General features: G+C 39.7%; 1 protein-coding gene across 9 annotated transcripts in view; it reads left to right on the top strand.

Moving 5' to 3' along the window:
• The window catches only part of FMNL2 (formin like 2), a 259224-nt gene that overhangs the window by 115188 nt on the left and 118602 nt on the right, over positions 1 to 25434 (top strand). For all 9 annotated transcript variants that reach the window (XM_048869690.2, XM_048869693.2, XM_048869691.2 and 6 more), the window contains exon 2: positions 22331 to 22414. In XM_048869690.2, coding sequence (XP_048725647.1) covers positions 22331 to 22414 — 84 coding nt within the window. The remainder of the gene's footprint in view (positions 1 to 22330; positions 22415 to 25434) is intronic.

Here is a 25434-nt window from a genome sequence, read left to right on the forward strand (position 1 = left end):
GAAAACTAGAGTTCTGCCCAGGGAAGTTAAGGAGGCACCAGGAGAAGTTAGTGACATTTTCAGCCTTGTTGCAAAACACTCTGTTCAGCTTCCCAAGAGAGCACTTCTTTACTTTTATAATCCTCCCAACTCTCTCTGCTGTCCAGTGTGAGACATGCAATGGAGATTCTCACTCACTATACAGTTAAGAGGGGAGTGCACTCCATTAGGGGAAGGGTTAAAGATGGGACCAAATTCTGCTTTCATTTGCACCCATGCTAACCCACTGACTTCCGTACATTTTCATGGATGTAAACTGAAGGGCAGAATTTTGCCCAGAAAACTGAACCTTGACATTGTTCTATGATTAGACCTCTCACTGAAATCAATGGGAGACATAAAAACTAAAATCTCTGAGTTCATTTACTTTTCTTGGTGTATTCTGACCGTTACATTACTTAAGTGAAGATTTTTGTTGAGTTTTAATACCCGCAATAATCAGAAAAGCAGCCAATATAAGCTGTTTTCTCCATCCCTTTAATATACTAAAATGAAAGAGCCACAGGAAATGTCTTTTTTAACCAGTGTCCATTTCAAATATGTACATAGCAGTAAACTTAGAAAGTAGATATGTAATGGAATCTTCTAGACAGCAGCCTATTTATTATGCTTATGTGATCTGAGCACTAAGACTTCATGTGATTGGCTTGCAAACCTAATAAAAATTCTTTCTTGGCAGTTATATAATTATCACAACACACAGGTTTGTGTGTGTCTGTGTGTGAGAGAGAGAGCATATGTTTGGTGGATTATGAACATAGATTTAATTTAATGCAAAAGGCTCACTCTTTGACGGTACCAAAATAATAAATAAATAATAAGTAAGTGTGTGTGTGTGTATAAAACTATTAAAATTAATCCAGCTTAATTTTATATTGTTACCATACAAAGTAGTTCTTACTATTGTATATTATATAGTTATATTAAACATAAATAATTTATATAGAGATAATTAAGTATAATTATTTTATATAATATTTAATCCATACATATGAGAGAGAGTGCTTTTTTTCATTTCACCTAGACTAACGATGAATTGTCAAGAATCAAACATTATTTATTTTTGTAGTTATAGAATCATTGTTATAGAATCTTTTATGAAAAATGTATACATTTTTCTCTTCCAACTAGTAACACTTCAGTAGAGTGTGCATGCATGTGTCTACATAACAGACAGTATTAAAAACACTGCTGGCTGAAAAAGCCTTGTCACACTTATTCTTCCACTATTTTTTACGTTGGAGGAGCTTCACTGATGATAGCAATGTTGTAACCTTTTTACGAAAGCTTATGCTCAAATAAATTGGTTAGTCTCTAAGGTGCCACAAGTACTCCTTTTCTTTTTACAACCAGATTAAGCATTAACACCTCCATAAGCAGATAAAAGAATTTACATCCCCAGAATCCATATGGAGAACTGGATTTTTGCATGTGTAAATTCTGTCACCTGCATGAGCAAGTGCTGGTGTTAGTGATTTCAGATTACAGCTGTTTTTATGTGTGTATACACAAATAGAGACCAGGCTGAGACCCAGTTGAATATGTGGCTCCCTGAAAGCTAGAGTGTTAAAGTATTTAAAAAAAATCTCCACAAGTAAAATGTCATCCAGAGATGCCACCAGGAATTTAACTTCCTTTATGAAAGTTATAAATTGGGTCTAAATGAAAAAGAGATTGTTCCTTTAAGTAGAATGTTTTGCAAAAAATTAGGAAAATTGTTAGATTAAATATTTTCTGGCCTGCATTTTGGCCTTGGGCACAGACCCAGTGTTCCCATTCATGTCTGTAGGAGCCCCACATACATATTCAAGGCTAGAATGTGACCCTCCTTTTTATCTGTCTGCTAAAAAAAAAAACCTCCCAGTGACACTGCTTTTTCCAGCCTTGGACTTAGTGAATTTGCTATACTTAAAGAATATGAAATATGTGAGCTCTTCACTCTTAGTTTAATAGAGCATGAAGATTACTGCTTATTTCTCTCTGTTTCCCATTGTTTCTTGTTAAGGTAATTACTCTGTCACTATCCAGACTGCGTATCGCTAACCCTTGAACCATGTGCTAATTACAGAGAAAATTCATCAATAAGAAATGGCTCAGTTTAGCAATTAAATCTCTGTGTAATTGTGAGGTTATATGATCTCACCATGTGCCTTGGAATTGAATGGATTTCTCTGCTCTGTGCTTATGGTTATATAAGTCTGGTGTGGCAACAAGGTCACAGTTGTTTTAAAAGGGTATGTATTTAGCAGTGATAAAATGAATTCCATATCAACAGAAGGAAACTGCCTCAAAATCAGTCTCCAAATACGTTTAAAAAGTCACATTCCTATATGATGGCTTTTTGGCTTCATAGTCCTTCCAAATATATGATAATAAACCATTGCTTTGCAGTAGGTAGCACATGGCATTGTGTCCTGAGATATCACAGATTTATTACCAGGAAGTATGGGTATATTGCTGTCTTCAACAAATTATGTTTATTGGGAAGGTCATGGCTGGGTAAGTGGAGTCATGGCCGTGAAGGGCACGGCAGGGGAGAAATGTCATCTGCATTCTTGTCAGTACATTTTTTGTTAATCCTTATCCTGGATCACTTCTTGGATCCCTATCAATATAGTTTCAGTCCTGTGCATAGTATCGAACCAGCATTACAATGACTTCCTTCTGCAATGGACAAAATTTGAGTATCCTTGTTGATTTAATTGTCTCTCTCTTATATAACACTGAGCTCATTACAAGCAACGGAGAAATACAGAATAACCATACAATGTTGATTTGTGGGATCTGACAAAGCATGTGACGTTGACCTTCTGTGGCTCTGTATTTCTTTCTGAGAAGTTTCAGAGGATGGTGATGGGTAGTTGGTCATCTGCCCCAAGGTTCTTAGGGGTCTCCCTTTCGTGTTCAACATGTTTTATGGGTTAAGTGGGTGAGTGGATTTTTTCCAAGCCCTGATTAAGCAGTCCATATTACTGATGTGGAATATGATTGGTGAAGTGTGCCTGGTTCTTCCCAATGAGGTCCACTGTCTTGGGCCATGTCTTCACTATGAAAAAACGTGTGTCCTTACTATATGGTAGTTAACAGGTGGTAACTAACACCAGAGAAAATCCTAATGAAAACAAGACACATTTTAACATGTGTTAGTAGGTCAAGGTATACCCGAGGCACCCCATACTCTTTATCTTGACCCGCTAATGTGTGTGAAAATTGCAAACTGCCTTGTCCTCATTTTGATTTGTAAAAAGAAAAGGAGTACTAGTGGCACCTTAGAGACTAATCAATTGGATTTGTGTTAGTTACCACATGTTATTTAATGTGATAAGAAAACACCTTCTTTTCTAGTGAAGATGCATCCTTGGGATAATTCGTGATCCTGACTTGTCTTGGATTTCCAGCTAGCAGAAATTGCTTGAACTGTTTTTTTAAAATTTTTGGTTATGTGACAGGTTGCAACTAGTTCTTGATCACTGCGGATTGGGTCACTGCAATGTGTTTTACTTAGGGCTGCCTTTGAGGAAGCTTTAGCTAATGTAGAAGACAGCAAATCCCACATTTAATAGAAGTGGGTCATTGTGGACACCTTATTCCTGTGGTCCATGAATACAGTATTTCTTTTCCTTCTGCTTCTGGATGCAATTCATGGTGTTTCTCCTACTTACTTTGAGCTCTGGCTATCTTAGAGAGTACCTCACTTTCTATTCACTACTATAATGGCTAAGAGCAGCATTAAAAAATATCCCTGTCTGGGCCTTAACACAGCTACTCTCAGGGCACGTCTACACTCAAGCACTACAGCAGCGCAGCTGCATCAGTGCTGGTGAAGACGTGCTATGCTGATGGGAGAGTGCTCGCCCGTCAGCATAATCACTCCACCTCCGCGAGAGGTGGAAGCTGTGTAGCGCCTGTGTGGAAAGCACTTAGGTTGATGTAACTTATGTTGCTCGGGGGATGTAGTGTAGACCAGCTGTCAGTCTCTCCCAGAATCCTTGTCTAGCTACCAGAGCTGCAGCAGCTTTGGGGGCGGAGGAGGGAGGGATTTATTGCTCCTGGCAATGATAGAGGAGGGGTGCAATGCAGTGAGCACATGAAGCAAGACATTTGATTTGACTGCAGTCAGTGCTTATGAAGTAGCACGTCCCTAAGGAATAACTCTGCATATTTTACTACAGGATTTGGCTTTTAAACTAGAGTACAAATTGATTGCAGATATTTATTGGGCCTGATCCTGCTCCCATTGAATCAATTGATTTGCAGTTACTGCTCCAGTTTATTATATAGATTAGACTTATGCCTTCTTGGCCTCTGAATTGATAGTTCTTAGTTTCTCATGAACCAAGATTTTAACAATCCAGTTGCATGCACAGACTGCAGGTGTTTCTCTGCAGCCTCTGCCATGCTTACTTTTGTTAAGGTTGATAAAAAAATCTATTCACACAATATTATTCTACAGACAGTGCACTAACTCTTGTTTTCATCAAGTAATGAGTGAGCAATGGTACAGAAATGGAGCTTGCTGGGGAATTGTCTGATCTTGTAGTTATAGTGAAGCTTCTTTCCAGCAATGGTTAACATATCAACCAAACCCTTAAACATTTGTAATAACTATCAGATTTCAAGTGCATCTGTTTTGTACCAATGTGTGTCAGCAGATTATCCTAAAAGATGTATAAATGTCTGGAATGAGCAGGGAAATTCTACAATAAACAGTGTGTTAAACAATGCATGGCTGTGTCAAAAATAAAAAAAATCTCTAATGCTACACTGTTGCCATTTCTCATTCTCATACATTGTACTCAGAACAATACTGTCTTCTTTGCAAACTGCCCACAGTTTGTGTTCAAAACCATTTCACATAGCGATCTCTATTTGAATCCTTAATGTTTTGACTCTATCTGCCTTAAGAAATCTCCCTATTTTTAAGATCATGGACAGGGAAGAGGGGCCAATGGTTGCAATTCAGTTCGGGGGTTTGGGATGAGGCCATCGGCTGTTCCAGTTTTAATTCTTCGACATTCTTGAATGAATTACAAAGCTGACACTGATGGGTTTTCATCCCTGATCCTGGTTTCTAATGAGGAAAACCATCATCAATGAACATCTGGTGAAGAGACTATCCTTCTTTAGGAGGAAATACACTGAATTTATGATCTCTCTTGCTGCTAAAGTATGAACTGGAGTCTAGCTAGAGGGATGTTTTGCATTGCAGTTGTTTTGGGATCATGGTCAATAAGAGCTGGTCTGCTCCACAAGCCAAGGAAACATCTTGCATTGGCAGAGAGCTGGGACTGCTGTTGCTTTCAGTGCTAATGCAATTTTGTGAAAGAACAGTGGGTGTGAACTATTGGCTAAAAGCTGTTGAGATCATGAGGACTAATCAAAACTCTCTGTGCTGACTGAGCCACAAACATTTTGGTCTACATCTTTGATTTCTTGGGATACTTTGCTTCTCTTTCTCAGATGTTCACTAAAATTCCTTTAATTTTGGATTATGTGGTTTGCCTTATCAGGAGAGAGTTCATTTGAATGACTTAATAAAACTGTGAGGTTTACTTGGAGTGATTATTTAGAATGGGCAATTCAGCTACTGAACTGAAAATGAAATTGGGCTTTGAAGCTTTCTTTTAATCAGTGAATTAGTGAGGCTTCAGTAGTTCTAAAATCTGAAATATATTAGGCTGAGTCTTAACTTTTGAATGGAATAAACAGCGATGTGGTAGGAATAATCATCGACCACCAAAATGTTCAAGACTTTCCACAGATGAAACTTCGGAAAACAAATGTCAGAGGGATCTTCACTTCCCAGCAGCAGCAAACTTAATATGCTTTTGCTTACTGCTCTCAATGTAATAAGAGAGAGAACCTAAGAGCAATGTTACTAGTCAGTAGTATAAACTGCCATTGCCAGGGCCAGAGCTATACAGTCTGGGCACCATGTTCAAGTTATGGCCCTGCTCCCCATTGACGATAATGGCAGAACTCCAGTTGCCTTCAGTCATGTGATCATCTGTGATGATTGAACTTTGTGTAAAGATCCATCCGCCTGTATAGATCCAGTTGCAGGATCAGAAAACAAAGTTGAAGAGAGAGATTTCTGTTCTGAAATAACCATGCAAATTTGCAGTGGATATTTCTCACTGATTATATCCAGCCTGAAAAAACTGAAGTTATATTCTCTACACTGTTATCATTGCATAATAGAGAGCAATCCTACAGACAAATCCTGTGAAGTGCTGAGCTCAAGAGGCAGCCATTGAAGTTAAAAGGAGTTTCCAGTGTGTAGCACCACTATAGATGTGGTTCGTAGTGACAATTTTTGCATTTACTACATAGAAAGCAGTTTTAGACAAACACTTTGTAACCAGTAATGCGCCTTCTGTTTAGCTAGCGCTATGCAAGCAAGGTAAAATCCCAGAGAAAATACGGAAATGTGGAAAATCAATTATGAATTCTCTTTTTCACATCTCCAGTGATGTGTTTCCTTTTCTGTTGAATTGGAAACAGTTTTTTGTCTTCATCAAACAGCATTCTAAGAGATTTTAGACATGAGCATTTAGAAGCCTCGGACCAGATTTTCAAAATAGCTCAGCTTCCAATTTAGACACCACAATAAGTACCTAGATTTTCAAAGGTTTCAGAAAAAAGAAAAGGAGGACTTGTGGCACCTTAGAGACTAACAAATTTATATGAGCATAAGCTTTCGTGAGCTACAGCTCACTTCATCGGATGCATTGATGAAGTAAGATGTAACTCACGAAAGCTTATGCTCAAATAAATGTGTTAGTCTCTAAGGTGCCACAAGTCCTCCTTTTCTTTCTGCAGATACAGACTAACACGGCTGCTACTCTGAAAGGTTTCACAGTTTCACTGTTTCATGTTCTCTGTGTAGATAAAATCTCCCCACTGTATTTTCCACTGCATGCATCCGATGAAGTGAGCTGTAGCTCACGAAAGCTTATGCTCAAATAAATTTGTTAGTCTCTAAGGTGTCACAAGTACTCCTTTTCTTTCTTTTTTTTTTGGTAGATTTTCAAAAGAACTCACTTTCAAATATTATTCTTCCATTGGGAAATTCCTCTCACGAGTGAGTGGTGGTCTAGGTGATCTGAACACAGGACAGGAACTAGAAACACCTAGATTCTGTAATCCTACTTCTCCCACTCACTCCTGTGGTTTTGGCCATGTTTCTTAATCTCTGCCTCAGTGTCTTCACCTGTAAAATGCTGAAAATAATACTTACTCTACCTGTGGGTGTTGTGGGGATTAACGTTTGTAAAGAGCTTTGAAGTTAAGTATTTTTATATTTATATTTTTAATATTTATTTCCAACCCCAATTCCAGTGCCCTGCTACTGAGGCACTTCAGGCAGTAGCCCAACTCAGTACACCTTTAACTCTGCTCCCTTCAATGCAGGGATTTAAAATTCAAAGCTGCAGAAAAATTTTTGAAAGCTGGTTTTGAAAGCCGCAGAAAAAATATTACGTTTATTCACAGAGTTGTAGTCATTCTTGCTGGCATCATAGTGTACACTTAGAACCATAGAAGTGTAGGGCTGAAAGGGAACTCGAGAAGTCATCATGTCCAGCCCCATGCGCTGGGGCAGGACCAAATAAACTTAGACCATCCCTGGCAACTATGTTTCCAAGCTGTTCTTAAAAACCCCCATTGATGGGGATTCCACAACCTCCCTTGGAAGTGTATTCTCGAGCTTAACTATCCTTATAGTTAGAAAGCTTTTCCTAATACCTAACCTAAATGTCCCTTACTGCCGATTAAGCCCTGTTGCTTCTTGCTGTTCAGTGGACATGGAGAACAATTGATCTCCATCCTCTTTATAACAACCCTTAACATATTGAAGACTGTTTATCAGGTCCCCCCATAGTCGTCTTTTCTCAGAACTAAGTACACCCAGTTTTTTCAGCCTTTCCTCATAAGTCAGGTATTTTAAACCTAACGTGTTTTCTGAATCACAGGTGCTTGTACTTTTACCTCTCTGAAAAAACAAACATGGAGGGATAGGAGGCACACACGACAACTGTGATGCTACTGATTCCTTTTGGAGTCTCCAAGGAACGTCTGTGATAATATTTGTTTCTCAGCAATGAAAACAGTTGTTAATTTCAGGCTCTCAATCACTTGGTCCTGTTGTGTTTGTGAAAACCCAGATCTCTAGCTCCATCCTCATTGTCACTTCTTTTCAGAGACAGTTGTATAAATTATTTTGAAGCATCATGAGAAAATTAAATAAAGGAGAAATACAAAGCTGTCTTCTAGCTTGCTGGACAATGAAGCAGTCATGTAATTTATGTGGAAACCGCAAGCTGTACTAACGAGCTTGTCCACATGCAATTGGAATGAGGAGCTGGTGGTGGACCAGAGTGCAGCAGTTTTTCATACAGTAGCAACTTGTCACTCTTTACTTCATATCATCACTCTTTCCTTTGTATCGCGGGTGTTCTGCTAAACTCAAGCTAAAAGCCCTTTGACCTTTGTATTAGTATATTGCAGATTTCAGCCTCAGGCTTTGACCTAGTGTATAAAGTATGTTCTGAAAAACTAAAGACTCAGTTGTCAACAAGTCATTGAATGTAAAAGAGGGGTTGATTACGCTGTTTTTAATCCGTTCCTTACAGAAAATCAGAGCATGGTTAACAGGGGAGAGAACTCATACACTGATAGCATCAGTTTTAGATGAAAGACCAGTTTTAAAAAAAAGGATTAGGGCAATATGTACATTAATTTCAGGCTATTACAAACGCTGCATAAAGTTAACAAACTTTTAGAATTCCTACAGTTGCCTCTAGGTTTTCTAAATAAAAACACTGGGTCAGGGATTGCAAAGTCAAGCAGTACAGAAGGTTAAGTTAAACTTAATTGCTTGCAACAATATCTGGGGTTACTTTAGTAGGCAGATGTTGATGCTAATTGTACAGGCTTTTTCCTTGTCCCCCTACCCGGGTAAATGAGAGCTGTTTTACTTAGAAATTATCACAGTAGGGGACAGTAATGGGAATGGAATAAAGAGGCTTTCACATCTAGGTCACCGGCTCAACTCAGTGCAGTTCAGAGGTGACCAAATGCTATTGCCATCTGGTGACTTGTATGAAGTGAGTTTGGGATTCTCAAGGTACTTCTCAACTGAGAGAGAGAGAGAGAGAGAGTTCCACACGTGAAAAAACCCAACTATATTTGGCACTGACGTGTTTGATAGAAATCTCAGAAAAGATTCTCCTCTCCTCTCCATATGTGGTTCCCCCAGAGCAGGGCTGAGGCGCATGTGGTGGGGTTGTGATGTACTTTCACTGCAGTCTCTAAGGCTATCAGCCTCAGGGAGGAGGGTAAAACCGATATTACATTGTTACAAAATTATATCACACGTAGGCAGGTACCTTTCTGTCAGAGAGAGAGAGAGAGAGAGAGAAAAAGAGAGAGACATGCTACTGTTGGGGGGGATCAGAGAGGGAATATTGACAATGCAGTAGTTATGGCAAGAGTGACCTGAGCTGCCTCTCCATGTCAGCTGTGAATGTGCATCGCGACAAAGATCTTAGAGTTCATACTGTGGAGAAGGGAACTTTGGCTTCTTTCTCAGTCCACAATATTCCAGCTTACTGACTTTTAATTTTCCACGGTTCAGTTATATCAGTCCACGTCACACATGCAAAGTATGCTCACTGGTCTTGGAGTGACCCCCATTGTTTGCACATTTCTGGCATCTGACTGATGTGCTGGAAACAATATGATCAGGATGCTTTCCTGTCCCCAGGCTCTTTATAAATATTGGAATCTTAGATTCATGGGAGTTAAAAATCACACAACAAACCAACAACAAAAAACAATAGGTTTATCAAACTTCCATATTAGATAGCCTCACATTGAAAAACACCTGACTGAAATGTTGGTCTGCAATTTAGGGCCCAGTATCATACCCACTGAAGTCAAATTGATGTTTGCCATTAATTTCAGTGAAAGCAGGATTGGACCTTGAATAGCTGCCATACTGGCTGCATTTTGGCAATGGGTGAAATGGTTGATATATTTATTTATTTTGCACAGTGCTTTGTGGTCATTTAGAATGAAGAGTGTTCTCCAAGTGTTAAATTTTGTAAAATATTGGGGGTCAGTTGTTCCCTTACAGTTTATATTAAACATCAGTGGGAGCTATGCAGGTGTATGACAGGAGGGAGAAAAGTCTCTTGGGAATCTACATTGCAGTCCCCTTAAAGAGAAGTTATATAATTGGTGTGGGAGTGGCAGATGTCACAGTTGCAGATAAAACATTTAATAGGGGATTGACTGGTTCAGGGAGCTGGTAAAGGAATAGGAGAGTCTTTCCCACTAGGTCACCAGTTCAAGTGCAGACCAGATCAGGAGTAAATGAAAGTTGATACCAGCTACAAGTAGCGTACATCATTTGAGCTAGGAGGTCTGACTTTAGTTCCTAGAGGACTGGTGTCGCATCACAAAGCCACTGCCTCAACTGACACCATCAAGGCAATCTCATTAAAGAAGTCAAAGACTGAATAGATAGGAGGCTGAACTGGTTGCTCAAACCTTAAAGGAGGTCCCTCTGGAGTAGGATTGGAGCAGTGAATGGAAGCATGAACTCAACTGTTCTGTGAAGAGAGGATTTCAGTCTCTAGTGTTGTAAATCTGCCTCTTTTCATACACACTAAATTCACTGATAAAAGGAAAGTTGAAAGGAACATTTACAAATAAAAATCCATATACTTGAAAATGAACAATGTTGAAGTCAATATACACATACTGTACACACGCAACTGCTCACACATACTGCGTTTGTTATTTTTGCAATTTGGTGCCTTTGATTAGTTTCTTCTGATTCTAGTTTCTGAGAAGACTGATTTAATGCCAAAAAATAAACCTGGATCCACTAAAGAGCCTGTATGTTGCTTTCAGGTTTTCACTAGCCAGGAAGGAGGCTTGCTTTGTTCAGTTTCACATAGTTGGGAAGTACAGATTTGACTTATGAAGTAATGCTGGATTTACTTTGTAAGAACTCACCAGATATTAATAAAAGCTTAAAATGATTCAGGCTACAATGACTGCAATGCAGATGAAGATGAAAAGAGTCTAGTTTAGAACATCATTGCAGACACTGAGGATAAAAACCAAAGATATGGAGATAAAATTCAGCAGACAATACCATTCTCAATACCAACTGTAAGGCATTAAGAAGTTGCACTGACGATATGGCGAAATAACTTCATATTAAGAAATACCAGGTAGTGATAGGGAGTCCTTGCAGATATGCAATTTTCGGTATAAGGGGCAAAGCTTTGACATTGAAAATCTGAATCTAGTTTACAAGGTCCAAGCAAACAGTTCTTTTTCAAAATTGACTGTTAAAATGATAGTGAAAATCCCAAGCACCTGATTCTTCTTTCGCTAACACTGGTGCAGATGAGGAATAATTCCATTTAAGTCAATGGAGTCACAGTGGTGTGAAGTGGGATGAGAATTAGGCCCTTGGAACGTAGATTATTCTGTCTTGTCATGGTGAGGAATTAGCAGTGGTTGCTCTCAATCACAATTTTAGGTGGGAAAACCTTCTTGCTGCTCATGCACTCCTTAATGACATGTAGTTCTGATAGTGTCTGTGAGCCCTGACATTTAATCTTGATTTTGTCAGTTGTAGGTACAGTGTGTGAGTGTGTGTGTGCAAATCCTTTCACTCGAACACACTCCCTGAAGGATTTGCAATACCATCTCTAATATTTTAGGGGTAACTACTAAAGATGGCTTAGCAATGCATTAGGACCTTTCAGGAGGAGTAATTGATTAATACCTCTCTATCATGTTTGCTGGTTATATATTAATATAATTCCTGGAAAAGAAATGGGATTATATGATTTATTAAAGAAGGTTTCTTTCAAAATGATAAAACTTAATGACTAATGAGAGCAGCAGTTTATTGCACTTTAGAAGAGATACTTATATTTTTAGTTACATATTTTTTCATTACTGTGTTTATTTGGTTTTAAATTTTTGTTGAGACTTTTCATTTTTATGAAAATCAGGGACTAATAAATGAGATAACCTGAGTGCAGGCATGTTTTTGCAAGCTTCCTTTGTACAGCTCTGCTGCTGATACAGCTCAATTTTGAACTTCACATATGTTGCTCCAGTCCCGGGGCCTCCCTTAAGCAAGACTAAAAAATGCTACTGAACGGTGTGGAAGTTCTCTGATATAAACTAGAATGAATCCATCCAACTGCTTTTAATTTGTTACCCTGTCTCCTTGGTGCTTTAACCCACTGTGATACTTCACCTCAATGTCAGGAAGTCAGTGATTTTCTGAATATAGACATTTTTACAGTCCCAGCATTCAGGAGAGTTTAGAGCTTTACCAGTCCTGGCCCCTTTTTCTTTCATTGAAACATAAAAGTGATTTCTTAAGTGCTGATAGCAAGAAGGAACCTTTCTGTGAAATTCTCCTCCATGCAGGGAGGCAGTCTGATATCTTAGGTGTGAAAGCTGGCAGGTCTATAGCAACACCAATTTGTTTAGGAAGGAAGTGAGATTCAGAAAATTAGCCTTTTTGCACATTTTCTCTGCATAATACTGAACCTGTGCTTATATATCCCACTAATACGTTTGTGCATTTTTATGTATAAGAGGCTGCAGTTGAATACACTTTTAAAACAACGATTTTCTTTGTCCATGGGACAAGCAAGCAAACCACCAAATCCATCAAAAAGTAAAAGACTTCTCATTATGAGGCCATTATTTATGGACACTGGAACTGATTAGACTGTCAGCTATATATATATACAGTATATAGTGTATACTATATATATAGTATAGTCATACATATGTTTGACGATCTATTTTGCTAATCAAATAGACTTAATATAATCTAAATAGTGAGATATGCTAGGCAAAAATAGTGAGATCTGCTCTTAGATTCCCCTGGAAGAGCCCCACTCCAACAGTCTGCTCTCCCTTTGGGAATGTCATACATGTAGAAAGAACAAAATTATCAGAACTGAAATCTGTGTGGATCTGAGATGTGGATTTTGCTCATGATGTAAACCCCAAATGTGTTAATGTTGTGTTCCTCTGATGTACTGCTGCCAACAGATTTCCTAGATGAAGAGGCAGCTAATGAGACGAATGTGTACTTAAACATTGGGCCATATTATCCCATAACTTTTTAAAGCAGAATTCCCCATACAAATCAATGAGAAAGTCTCCCTAAAAATAGTTGGTATAATGATGTGACCCTTCCTTGTATTCCCAGATACACAAGTGTTAAATCTGCCCTATCTAAAATTGCATAGGTTGAAGATAGGGCAGAATTTAGCCCACCTATGGCTTGGAAACTTAACATCCAAAGTCTCTGGATGAAAAGTTTGCAGAGAATAATTGAAAATCCAATTTTTTTCCTCAAAAAGAGAAAGATATTTTTAAACTGCAATCTGAGAAACTGATAGCACAATATATTATGATGTTATATGATACACAATGGAACTCCTTAGCTCCTTATATCAACTCGATCCCTTTTAACTGGTGAATTTATTACTATTTACTATTGATGTCACGCTGGCTATATTGTTTTTAATGGAAAATGAGAGTGAAAATTTAAATGTCTGATTAGCCAGTCAATGAGGATCTAGGTGATGATGTAGTTTGCATATATTATAACTTGAATAGGGATTTGTTTTTACCAAGTTTAAAGAGACACTGTCAAGGCCCAAAACTGACCCATTGTTTTTTATCTGTATAATTCCATGCTGTTCATTTACACATGCTTTTACTAAAGAATGGCAGGTATCTAGCAATGAGAATTATCCTCCCAGACTAAATCAGAGGCACATTGTGCCTTAATTTTTTTTCAGTAGAACTTCCCATTAATGGAATGATATGACACTTAGCATGCATGTGAGAAGAAGAGGAAATAACAGTGAGGAAACAGATTTCAATTTCAGGTTTCCAGAGAATTTTTCTAAACAACAGTTTGTAAAATCAGATGTTCGGAATGTTTCAAAAATACCTTGGCAGGGACCTTCATGTTAGCTCTGAATGCAGATGGGCTGAGGAGGCTGCCTTTGGGATGCAGAAAGTTCAGGTTCAAGGCTGAATCAGCACTAGAATTCAGATGGAGTTGTTCTGAAATCTTGGGAACTGTTCTTGTGAGATTTCAGTCCCGTAAGTGGAAATGGAAAATAGGTTCTTTAGGGATCCAACTCTGAACTAAAATGGCAGGGGTAGGCATAGATACCCCCCTCTTCTAGAAGGGATTTGGGTAGTGACCATCTTCCAGCATGGAACTGTGGGTGATTTACACTTGTAACTGAATTTCTATGAAAACTCTTGGAGGACAAAAGGATGCAAAAAGCTGAATCAGTTCAGTCAATCTACAGATAAACTTTATTTTGTTTTAAACTGGAGAACTAAATGAATCCCCTTGTGTTACCTCATGTTACAGAGGAGTTTAGTCCTTAGCAATTAAGCTCTGTTTACATTAGTTTTCGTGAGCTTTACTCTTTCTGAGTGGGTGGACTTTAAAATGCTGAGATTAGATGGCTACTCTAGTATTTTGGCTCTCTTCCAGATGCTTATAGCCTTCCCGGAGAAGGATAACACTGCTTTGTAGAAAACAGAAAGTGTTGACATCCAGAACACATTGAGTGGGTGTACTAAGTTCAGCCAGCTGGGGTCATGTCCCCCTGGCCTGCCATCCAGGCTTAGCCAGTTTAGGAGTGCAGGGAATGGACGTGAAGACAAAGCACAGCAGAGTCCAGTGCACACAGTTGAAGGATACACACCCTAGAGCCTGTTTCCTAGAAATCTGCGGACAGAAAATTTAGGTGTACTCTGCTTCTGGAAAATAGCTTGTTTTTTGTTCTTAACTATAGTTATTTCCTGTTGCCTCTCAGTGGCTCATGTTGTATTAATTTTAACATACTGTTTTGGTCTTGAAGGAGTGAGAAAAAGCAAGTCCTGTTTTGCAGCAGCTTTTTTGTAGTTCAGGAAAGGAACTGGACACTAATGTAGATCACAACATGACTGAAGGAAGGTCACTTTTATATCCTTGTGCACATCACAAAATTAGCCTTTGTCACTTGCCACAGCTGCTAACAATGCCTTGGTAAAGAACAAAGAATGAACACCTCAGCCTGGCCTTGAACCATGAATCTGAAAACAAGGACCACAGGGCTTTACCAGCCCAGGCTGCCATCTGGTCTTTTATGCAACACAATAAAGTAATCCCTTTGAATGCAGCCACAAGATTGTGGAACAATAAAAGGTATTCAGGAAGTTTGTTTTTTGTTATTGTGTTCTCGGTTCAGGGATAGATTGTGGATAGCTTTGCGCCTGTGCAGGAGGATCAGAAGCAAAGAGAGAACAAGAAATGCTCCCTCTGTCTTACACAGATGCACAAGGGACAGTCAGTCGGTCTGTCTCAGTATTTATATTGAACTCATCATTGTAGTATCTGAACATCTGAGCTCAATCTTGGCCCTGGCACTGCAAGCTTTCAGGGACAGAGGTGGTGGAGCTCCAACAGCCCTAGGAACAACAGTCTAGCACCACAAAAGTGGCAAGTTGGGGTGGGACCATGGATACCAGCCCGCAGAGGAGATCAAGTGCAAACGGAGCACATGTAACCTCCTTTCAAGGGGTTACATTGCCTCTGATCATGGCTGGTAGGAATATTGTGACTTGGGCAGGCAAAATGCCTCTGGAGACTGCTGTTCAGGATACAGTGCCCTGGGTTCTGGTGTAAAAGCTGGAACAGAGCCACATGGATACAAAGCTGAAACAAAGCTAGTCAGGCACTGGATCCTTTTGTTCCTTTTGAATGTTGCTCGGTTTACCACGGTCATGTTGAAACATGAAACCATTGTGGAATAGTCAAGTGAAAGCTGTATTGTATGAAATATATTTGACTGGAATGAGACTAAATCTTGACAATGCTTAATATGCAGTGCTGTTACCAAATCATCTGGACTCACGTTGCAGTGACAATTTGGATATAATTGCGGTTAGTTTCATAGGCTAAATAATGCATATTTCTATGATGTGCTATTGGTTTTATTTTTAACTCTTCAGCATTTCCATACTTAGTAGATTTCCTAGCATTCGCCCCCACTTTTCCATCTGCTGATTTAATTAAGTTCTGGTTTTTATACTGTGAATCTAGAGTAAACGAAATAGAAACCTTACCTACATTATTTGGCACTTAGCAGTAGACATGAATAATTTTGGAATTTATGGGGAAAAAGAGAAGTTATGTGTTTTGGGAGCCAAAATATGATTGGCAAGCCAGACCTTGAAGGCAGCTCTATGCAGTATGGGATCCAGTTGCAGCTATTTGAAAGTGTAATGTTCCAGGGTTCTGTTTGTAGGTGTATTTGGGGAATCAGAAATCTCATCCACCATCTCAAGATACAGGGTATACAAATTTCACATTGCTTTTTCAGATGTGGAGAAAAAAATATTGTGGTTTGCCTTTTTATTGATTCTAAAAACACTTTTGAATATAGATGACTTGAAAATGTGACCTTAGAGAAAGGATGAACTTTATACTGCCATGAACCTTTTGGAGAAAACGAATGGAGAAAGAACACACTGGTCCTTCACAGGAGCAGACGCTCAATTAATGGTATTCAGTTTTACAGTTTCAGTCAGTGGACGAGTACCTCTAGTCTCCCTTGATGAATAAGAAAGTGCATGGTAAAGTGGAATGATCAAATACAGTCGGATGAGTTGATGTTATGTCATTCCAAAGGCAATCCAAGTACTTTGATTATAAAGCAGGCCTATGCTCTCCTCTGCATAGCAGCAGGTGATCTCCACAAAGCTTTTTATTTTATGACGCTTTGTAAAGGCAAGATATCATCATGTTGATAGAAAGGTGAAAGTAAATACAGCTGCTGTTAGATACTATCAGGACCTGATTCTCCATTGCACTGCTGCCTGTGTAGTAACTTACAGCTGTGCAAAACGAGTGTAAAGTAGGTGTAAAACACCACCAGTCTGATTTAGTAGCATTGCATATCCACTTTGGGCTGGTGTTAATGATTACACACAGTGTAGGACGATGGAAAATCAGACCCAGGGACTGTATCGCGATTCTGTGAAATGATTGTATGAGATGAGGTGACTGTAACAGAGAAGGCAAACACAGGGGTGCTAAGAGTCAGGTTTAGTTTAGATTTTACCATGAATAGGATAGTTACTGATGCAATAATGATGAGATCATAGATTTTAATTTAGGGATAAAAATGGAAAGAGAAATAACCCAAACCATAATGAAGCACCCAGTCCTCTGACTGAGCTGAAAAGTGATGCTGATGTTTGTGAAATTCATAGTGGTTAGAAAAAGAGGAAATGACCAGCAGCCTTATGTGAGTCATTCCGCTTAACCATAAGGAACAGAAAAAGGGTCCGAAATACAGACTCTTCATTCATGTTAATTATTAATACAGTCACAATTACTGCAAGTTATAGGGTCATGCCAATCCAATTTATTACCCTTCTTTGCTGTAATTACTGATTTAGTACATAAAAGATACGCAATGGATATAGTGCATTTGGATTTCAGGAAGAGATTTGATATAGTGCCACCCAATACACTTGTAAAGGAATTGAATTGCTGCCAATTAGATAAAAATGCCATAACATGTATTAGAAATTGGTTGTCTAACAGGAAATAGGGATCAGTTATTTATGGAAAGACTTCCAAGTGCAGAACAGTATCAGCTGGGGTGCTGCAGAGGGCAGCATTTGGATGACTATTGTTTAATACATGCATTAACAATCTAGAGAGAGGGATAAATCAATCAAGGTCAAAATTTGCTCAAGGAACTCAAAGAAAGAGCAGGAGAGCAGAACTGAACTTCAGAGGGAGCAGGAAAAATTAGTTTAGTTCTCTGTAGTAAGATTTGATTTAAAGGCCTGTCTTCACGTACAGCGCTTTATTGGTGCAGCTGCACTGTTGTAGGTCTTTAGTAAAGACACTTGTATGCCGACAGGAGAGCTTTTCCCGTCGGTGTAGTTAATTCACCTCCCGGAGAGGCAGTAGGTATGTTGATGGGAGAAGCTCTCCTGTTGACATAGCGCTGTCTACACAGGAGGTTAAGTCGGGATAATGATGTCACTCACGGGAGTGAATTTTTCACTCCCCTGAGCAACGTAGTTATACCTGTATAGGTCTGTAGTGTAGACCTGTCATAACAAATGGAGTCCCCAAACATAGGGGGAGGGAGTAAGATAGAAGCCTGGGAGAGGGCTATCTGAAAAGCAGTGAGTCTGAGATTATCTGGAATGAGCGTTGGTAACAGTCTCCATTAAAGCAGTGCAATTTGATGCGTTTGTGAAGAAAGCCCTTGCCATTTTCATGGTGATTCACATATAAAGCAGAAGAGATAATGGTAAAGAACTTGCCTTTAAATAATGTCTGTGTCCAAGTAGAAAGGTGTCGCACTAGCTCCAAAGCATGCCTTTCCCTGCCTACCACAACGGTGATCAGAAGGGATAGAAAGGTAGCTAGGGCTGTGGTGCGGGCTAATTAAGGGGAGAGTTGTCTTTCCTTTTCCAGCTGGCTAAGAAGCTGGAACTGTCTCTGGCAGTTGGGACCCACTGTTGTGAGCAGCTTGTTTTTGTTTGGAATCCTTTGTTTATGAATCAGTAAGAGAAAGCCCATGCAAAGGAATTGAAACTACTGCTGGTGAGCATGTTATTCAGCTTCCCTTACTCGTGGTTCTGCCCACCAGCCGACAGTGACTTTCACGTAAACAGATCTCAAAGCTGCTTAAAACCTTTTTCCTAAATGAGATGTACAAATCATATACGGCTGCTTACGCAGTTTGCTAGTCAGCCTCACCTCACTCTCATCTGAAGAAGGTGAGGAAGATTAGGTCCTGACTGCAGAGAAGGACTCGAGGAATCACTTTACCTTCTAGTGTGGTGCAGTAATCTCTAGAGTGAAATGTAGTAAGTGTTTGAATACACACAGTAATAACACACAGCAGTTTAGGAGACAGAGTGAAGAATACCATGTCCAACAGAAATTACAAGGGGATTGGAAGTGGGCAGAATGTCAGTACCACGTAGGAATTTGGCCAAGATACCAGGGTTGACATTCCTACAAATACCAAAAAGGAGAGGGGATCTTTAATGGCAACTCTGCAAAAGACAGCATCTCAACTCCTCTCCCCATGCTATGGCATGGCCATGATTGAGTTCCCACTCACAGGCAAAATTGTTGTCTGCTGAATTGCCAGCTCAACTTCTTGTAGTGCTTAGGTTTTCCAGGTAGGTTTCCTATCCATGTATCAGTCTGGCCTGAAGAGCTGATTAGATCTAATCACATCACAGCCTGACGAGGTATGATTGCACGTAATAGTGATTCTTTGCCTAACTTTGCAGCCATTCGTAGTCTTGAAATGTAATTTTGATGTAGAAAGGATATTTTAAAATAACTTAGAGAAAATATCAAGAAGGGCAATAAAATGATATGTGAATTGGAGGATAAGATATATGAGAGAAGAGTAGAATCATGGGGAGATAAGATCATCAAAGTAACAATATGAAGAAAGATAAGACAAGGAGCAATGGCCACAGGTTAAGGGAAGAAAAGGGTTTGCTATAGCAGAACAGTGTAATGGGCTCTCAAGGGAGACTTTCTCACCCAGTATGGGACTAGGTAAGTCATTTGTGAGACTGATCGTAAGTACATCTACAAAATATAGTATCTCTGATTGGATGAACCAAGCAGACGTTTCTTTCACTCTTATCAGTGGTTCTATCTAGATCACATGAAGGGTAAAACAGAACCAGGGGTGTCTGTCAGGTAGCCAGAGCATTTCCAGTAATCAGAGAAACTTCCAATCACATTTAACTTGAATGGAAAAGTTAAGGGAATTAGTCACTCTTTCTGCATGTGCTTTCACTGCTTTTAGCAAAGGTGCTGGCTGACTCTCAGAATCCAGGGGTGCAGAGGAGTTTGATAAGGTCTTACAAGTACTGGGGAAGACAAGAGGTGGGAACCTTACACCTCAGGTGTCACAGATTGCTAAACTGGAGACTTAATAAGCAGGGTAACTGTAGATCGTGCTGTTTGGTAGACTGGAAGAGGTAGATACAGAACAATAATGCTAGCAAAGTTACACTATTTCAGTACAGTGAATCAGATACTGTAATTACTGTAAAAAGGGCAAGTCATACAATCTGCTATGAAAACGTAAGAGAAAAAGTCCTTATCATGATGCAGAAGGTAATGTTATGTTACTGTGAGGTGGTAGGCAAGAAGGAATCAGCACTTGATATATATAAGTTGTGAAAGCAGCTTTCCTTTGACAGGAATGTAATGATGAGACAGGGAGAAAGGACCTAAGAAATCTTTGTCAGATATATTGATCCACAGACCATTGCAAGTTAAGCTCTCTTGTCTAGCTGTCCTCTCTAATTATATTAGCATGAGGTATTAATATTTTGCGTGTAACCCTTACAGTTGTTGTTAATTGACTGCCAGCTGTGTGCGCTGGGCGCTGTCCAATCATACAGACTACGCAATGCTTGTTCCAAGAGGATCGCAGTCTGAATTCCTTGGGTTAGGCTTGGTACATAGATATGAAAGCTACATGCCCGCTTTTCTTAAGCAGTTTAGCTATGGATCATTGAGCCCATTTAGATGTAAGTACAATTGTTAGATTATGCTCAAGGTGCATTTCAACTCCAATTTAAGAGATCACTGAAGTTGCACTCCAGCTTGTATTCATATGTGGCTAGTAAAGACACACTCTGCCATTAGTCCTTAGCCTGCCGTTGCTAGGGCTCATTTAAGTTTTCAGCATATAGCTTGCCATATAGCATTCAGGAAATTGCACCTGGCAGTCTCAGCTGGCTTTGGCAGCTACTTTTCCTTGAGGTACAGCAACTTACACAATCTTGCCTTCTGAACTCTGCCCTCAGTTATGGTTCTCCAGCGACAGTGACGTCAGTGGGGCTTCACAGGCATAACTAAGGGCAGAATGCAGACTCTGGAGAGTGTTTTGAGGAATCCTAAGGATAGGTTTGTTTCAGTATAATGGGAGGTTTGATCAAGTCATAAATTGTGAAATTGTACAGCTCAGGGGCTGAATGTTTTGTTATCTGTTTGCCAGCATATTGTCTTACTGCTTCACTCCTGGATGATTTAAAGCCGTTTGATGCTGGCATCCGTTGCAGTCCCTGTGCTGATGCAGAATACTGAGTAAATATACTTAGTAATTGTACCTCTGTGAATCAACCTCAACCAATACCTAACAAATAGATATCAAAGGACATTTTTTTTACCATCAAAGGAGGTGATGATGATAGGCTTGGTCTACCCTGCACCTTTTCCATACACTCTTAATCTTTATTGCAGGTTGTCAGCCATGGTTTCTAGTTCATTATATTTTCTTTATGTGAATGGTGCTATATCACTATGGACAGTGCTCATATCTGCAGGATATAAATTATCTAGTTAAGGTTGCACGCAGAGACATTTTAAAACCCAAATATTGTCCTGCTGTTCAAATAAAATATCATTTCAATGGCATTTCAAGATCTTTCTTACAAAACAAGCCTTTTGAAATCTCCCAGTGTGGGGATAAATTGCGCCTTCCCCTTTGTCAGTGTGCGGGATTGGGGAGATAGAATCATAGAATATCAGGGTTGGAAGGGACCTCAGGAGGTCATCTAGTCCAACCCCTGCTCAAAGCAGGACCGATCCCCGACTAAATCATCCCAGCCAGGGTTTTGTCAAGCCTGACCTTAAAAACTTCTAGGGAAGGAGATTCCACCACCTCCCTAGGTAACGCATTCCAGTGTTTCACCACCCTCGTAGTGAAAAAGTTTTTCCTAATATCCAACCTAAATCTCCCCCACTGCAACTTGAGACCGTTACTCTTTGTTCTGTCAAGGAGATGGTGCAAGGAGCATGTGTGCTGGGAAGGCTAGTGCTTTTTGCACTAGTAACATACACTTCAGGGTAGCTGGGCTGGGAGAACAAGACCCCATCTGTGCCATGCTTCTTCCAACACCAGGAAGTATTATGCCTTTGAAAGACATAATGCCTTTAAAAAGCAGTGCACTGTCTCCTCCTGCCTCTTCAGACAAAGCTCCATGGCTGAGGTTAAAAGGGCCTCTGTGGAATGTGATTAACTGTGCCATAAGGAATTCAAATAATACCATTAAATCACCACAATCACGTTGTCTTGTTTTGCTCATGTCTGACCTCTCTCAGTGCTAAGCCTGTTGCAGTCTCTTACATTTGTTTTCTCTTTCTCCACAGAATGCAATGAACTTGCCACCTGACAAAGCCAGGTTACTTCGGCAGTATGACAATGAGAAGAAATGGGAGTTGATCTGTGATCAGGTAAAGGGGAGCCATAAGGGTTTTTAGCATTGTAGTCATTAAGGGCACAAGACAGGTTTCTTCCTTGTCCCTATCTTTAAGGGGGGCACTGTCAAGGACAACTTTTTCTATGGCTTTTCCTTTCTTTGGCTTTATGCTCCATTGTTTCTAGCATCCCTTAGAAGCTATCCAATAATACTTCTTTCCCATCTATTAAATAATATTTCTTTCCCATCTGATCTTACTCTGTTCTATTTGCATATTTCCGTGTGTGCTGGATGACATTAACATTAATGTGGCATAGATTTAAGGAGGGTGACCTTTCTTCACCCTTAGGCCTCTGGTTTGAATTTGACCTAGATTAGTGATGCCCCAAATTATTACTGTCTCTTGGTCTATGTGAAATGAGGGGGGTTCAGTTCACAAAACCACGATCATGCGTATCACCCTCAGCAAAGCATGAATGCTTATGGAGCTTAACTATTTCTTCATTTCCAATTGAACGACTTCAACTTAAACAGCACCATATGCCAAGAAGTGTTTGTGCACTAGCTTCACTGTTTTGTCAGCACAGCTCTGAGAATAGCATATGATCGTTAACATGTTGGCTCTGCAACAACAAAGGAACAGAAAACAAAATATTTAAAGAACAAAGAAGTGAAAAATGGCAGGACATAGATTTCGGAGATAACACCTAAATCGCCTTGTAATTTACACAGTCATTGCTAATAACACAAATCCGGATTCCGTTTAGCTTGGGGTGAAAGAATAAGATGTACTGTAAAGATGTAACCACAGAGAAAAAGTTAGGATGTAGGCACCCAGAGTGAGAATTCAGGAGAATCTCTAATCATGTTGATGGATCATGGACAGGATAGTAAAAAGCTCTGTGGGACATCTCCCATACATCCTCCAGTGGGGTAGAGTGTTAAAAAGTCAGATTATCTTGAAGTAAATTGCAATACAGGGCCATCTCCTGGTGTTCCTTGAATATTCTATACAAAACATTTAAAGAATTGTGCTACTTAAAATTACTGCTTACTGAAACACTGCAGTAAATTGCTTAATCTACTGTAAGTAACTACTGTTCTCAAGGATTATTGCTTAGAGCATGTACTGTTAAAGTTTAAGTAATGAATTGTGAGATTCATCCGTGGTATTATGCAGTCATTTTGCACCTGTACAAGATTGAGGAAGAAGGAAGCAGCCATATCAAATGGCTTAGAGCTGGTCATACATTTACAGTACACAGCTGCTGCCACTTCACATAAGTTTTGAAGTCTATAGATAAAAAGATAACAGAGCTGAGACAGACAGGTGGTGACATACAGCACAGGAAACATGAGGGAAAATCCCAGTAATTAGTGGAAAAAAGAAAAGGAGTACTTGTGGCACCTTAGAGACTAACCAATTTATTTGAGCATGAGCTTTCGTGAGCTACAGCTCACTTCATCTGATGAAGTGAGCTGTAGCTCACGAAAGCTCATGCTCAAATAAATTGGTTAGTCTCTAAGGTGCCACAAGTACTCCTTTTCTTTTTGCGAATACAGACTAACACGGCTGTTCCTCTGAAACCAGTAATTAGTGGCACATTTTCATCACTCTATTTAAAATACACTGGGTCAGATTCTCAGCCAAGATAGGTCCCCTTTCCATTGAACTGATAGTGATGGCACAGAGAAGTCACTGAGCTGTCCTAATGAGCTGCTGCTGATTCTCTTAATTGGGAAAATCAGAAAGTGGAATAGAGTCAGAATAGCTGGCTTTATGCAACCCCTTCCTGGGTGCATCCCTCATATGGGGCCTACATTGGAGTCCTAGAGGCATGTGACTGAAATGCTGTTTGCCACAGCTCCCTAGCTGCCCTGACATCACCTTGGGAGTGATTACCAGTCAGTGTAAATTAGAGCAGCCATGAGGCGAACGTCTGTAATGAGAGTGTAGTACAGCATATGGTGCATGAAATATTTGTATCTGTCTGCATAATTATGGCACCAGGTTAAAACACATTCTCCCATGAATAGGCTTTGTATGTAATATGTTTTCAATTTTAATTGACACAGAACATGAACTGCTGTTTTTTATTGACATCCTTCATTACTCTATGCCGTTTTTTCATCTTTTTAGTTAAAAAGAAAAAAGTAAGTGACTTAATATAACTGCCTAAGAAATTAACAACTTTCATTCCATAGAGTCCTGTGCCGGATTTGAAGTAATGCCCTGAAGGAGGAAGGCCCTAGATTAGAGCAGTATTCTCAGACTGTGTGGTTTATAAGTAGTTTATGGCGCATTTCCTGGTCATGTGCCTATGGAACATTTTAAGAAACACACAGTGGGGAACTGGATGGAGAAAAGTGACTCCATAAAATGAACTTCTTCTTACAGCGTGTCTGATTTATGAACAACATTGGAGAACCACTAGTTTCATTCTTATTTGAAGAGGCAGATTATCTCACATCTGCCTACGCTGGGTTTCTTATATCTTCCTTTGAGGCATCTGGTACTGGTCACTGCCAGAGACAGGATATTGGATAGAGGGACCTTGGTTCTGATCCAGTATAGCAATTTCTCTGTTTCTGTATTATTATAAATCTTCTGAGCCAAGTAGGCCCTTCTCCTGCCACGCTAAAAGAGTCTTCCCTGCTGCTAGTTCACTGAACAAGGAGTAAAATTAAGAGTTACTAAGAGGTATCAGAGTTCCTGGGCTCACAGGCCATGGGAGAATTGCTGACGAGATGCTCATGATTCCTGAAGAGGTGGTAGGGTAAGAAGGTTTCCTGCTGCTGCATCATTTGCTACAGCTAATTGTTTTGGAGAAATGAGGTGTCATTAGGCCACTCATCTGGTTTTAAACCGCGCAGTCCTGCTTTAGTAATATTTGTCTCCCAGCCAGTTCTGAGACAAAACCAGACATGGTTTTGTCTGGTATCGGATGCTGTAATGGATAGCACACCTCTCTGCCCCTGCCAGTATGACCTCACATACACTGTTCGTGCGATGGGAAAGCGGAGTGGCATGCTTTTCAAAATCATGTGCCCCGG

Source organism: Caretta caretta, chromosome 11 (assembly GCF_965140235.1).
Source record: "Caretta caretta isolate rCarCar2 chromosome 11, rCarCar1.hap1, whole genome shotgun sequence".
Taxonomy (NCBI): domain Eukaryota; kingdom Metazoa; phylum Chordata; order Testudines; family Cheloniidae; genus Caretta; species Caretta caretta.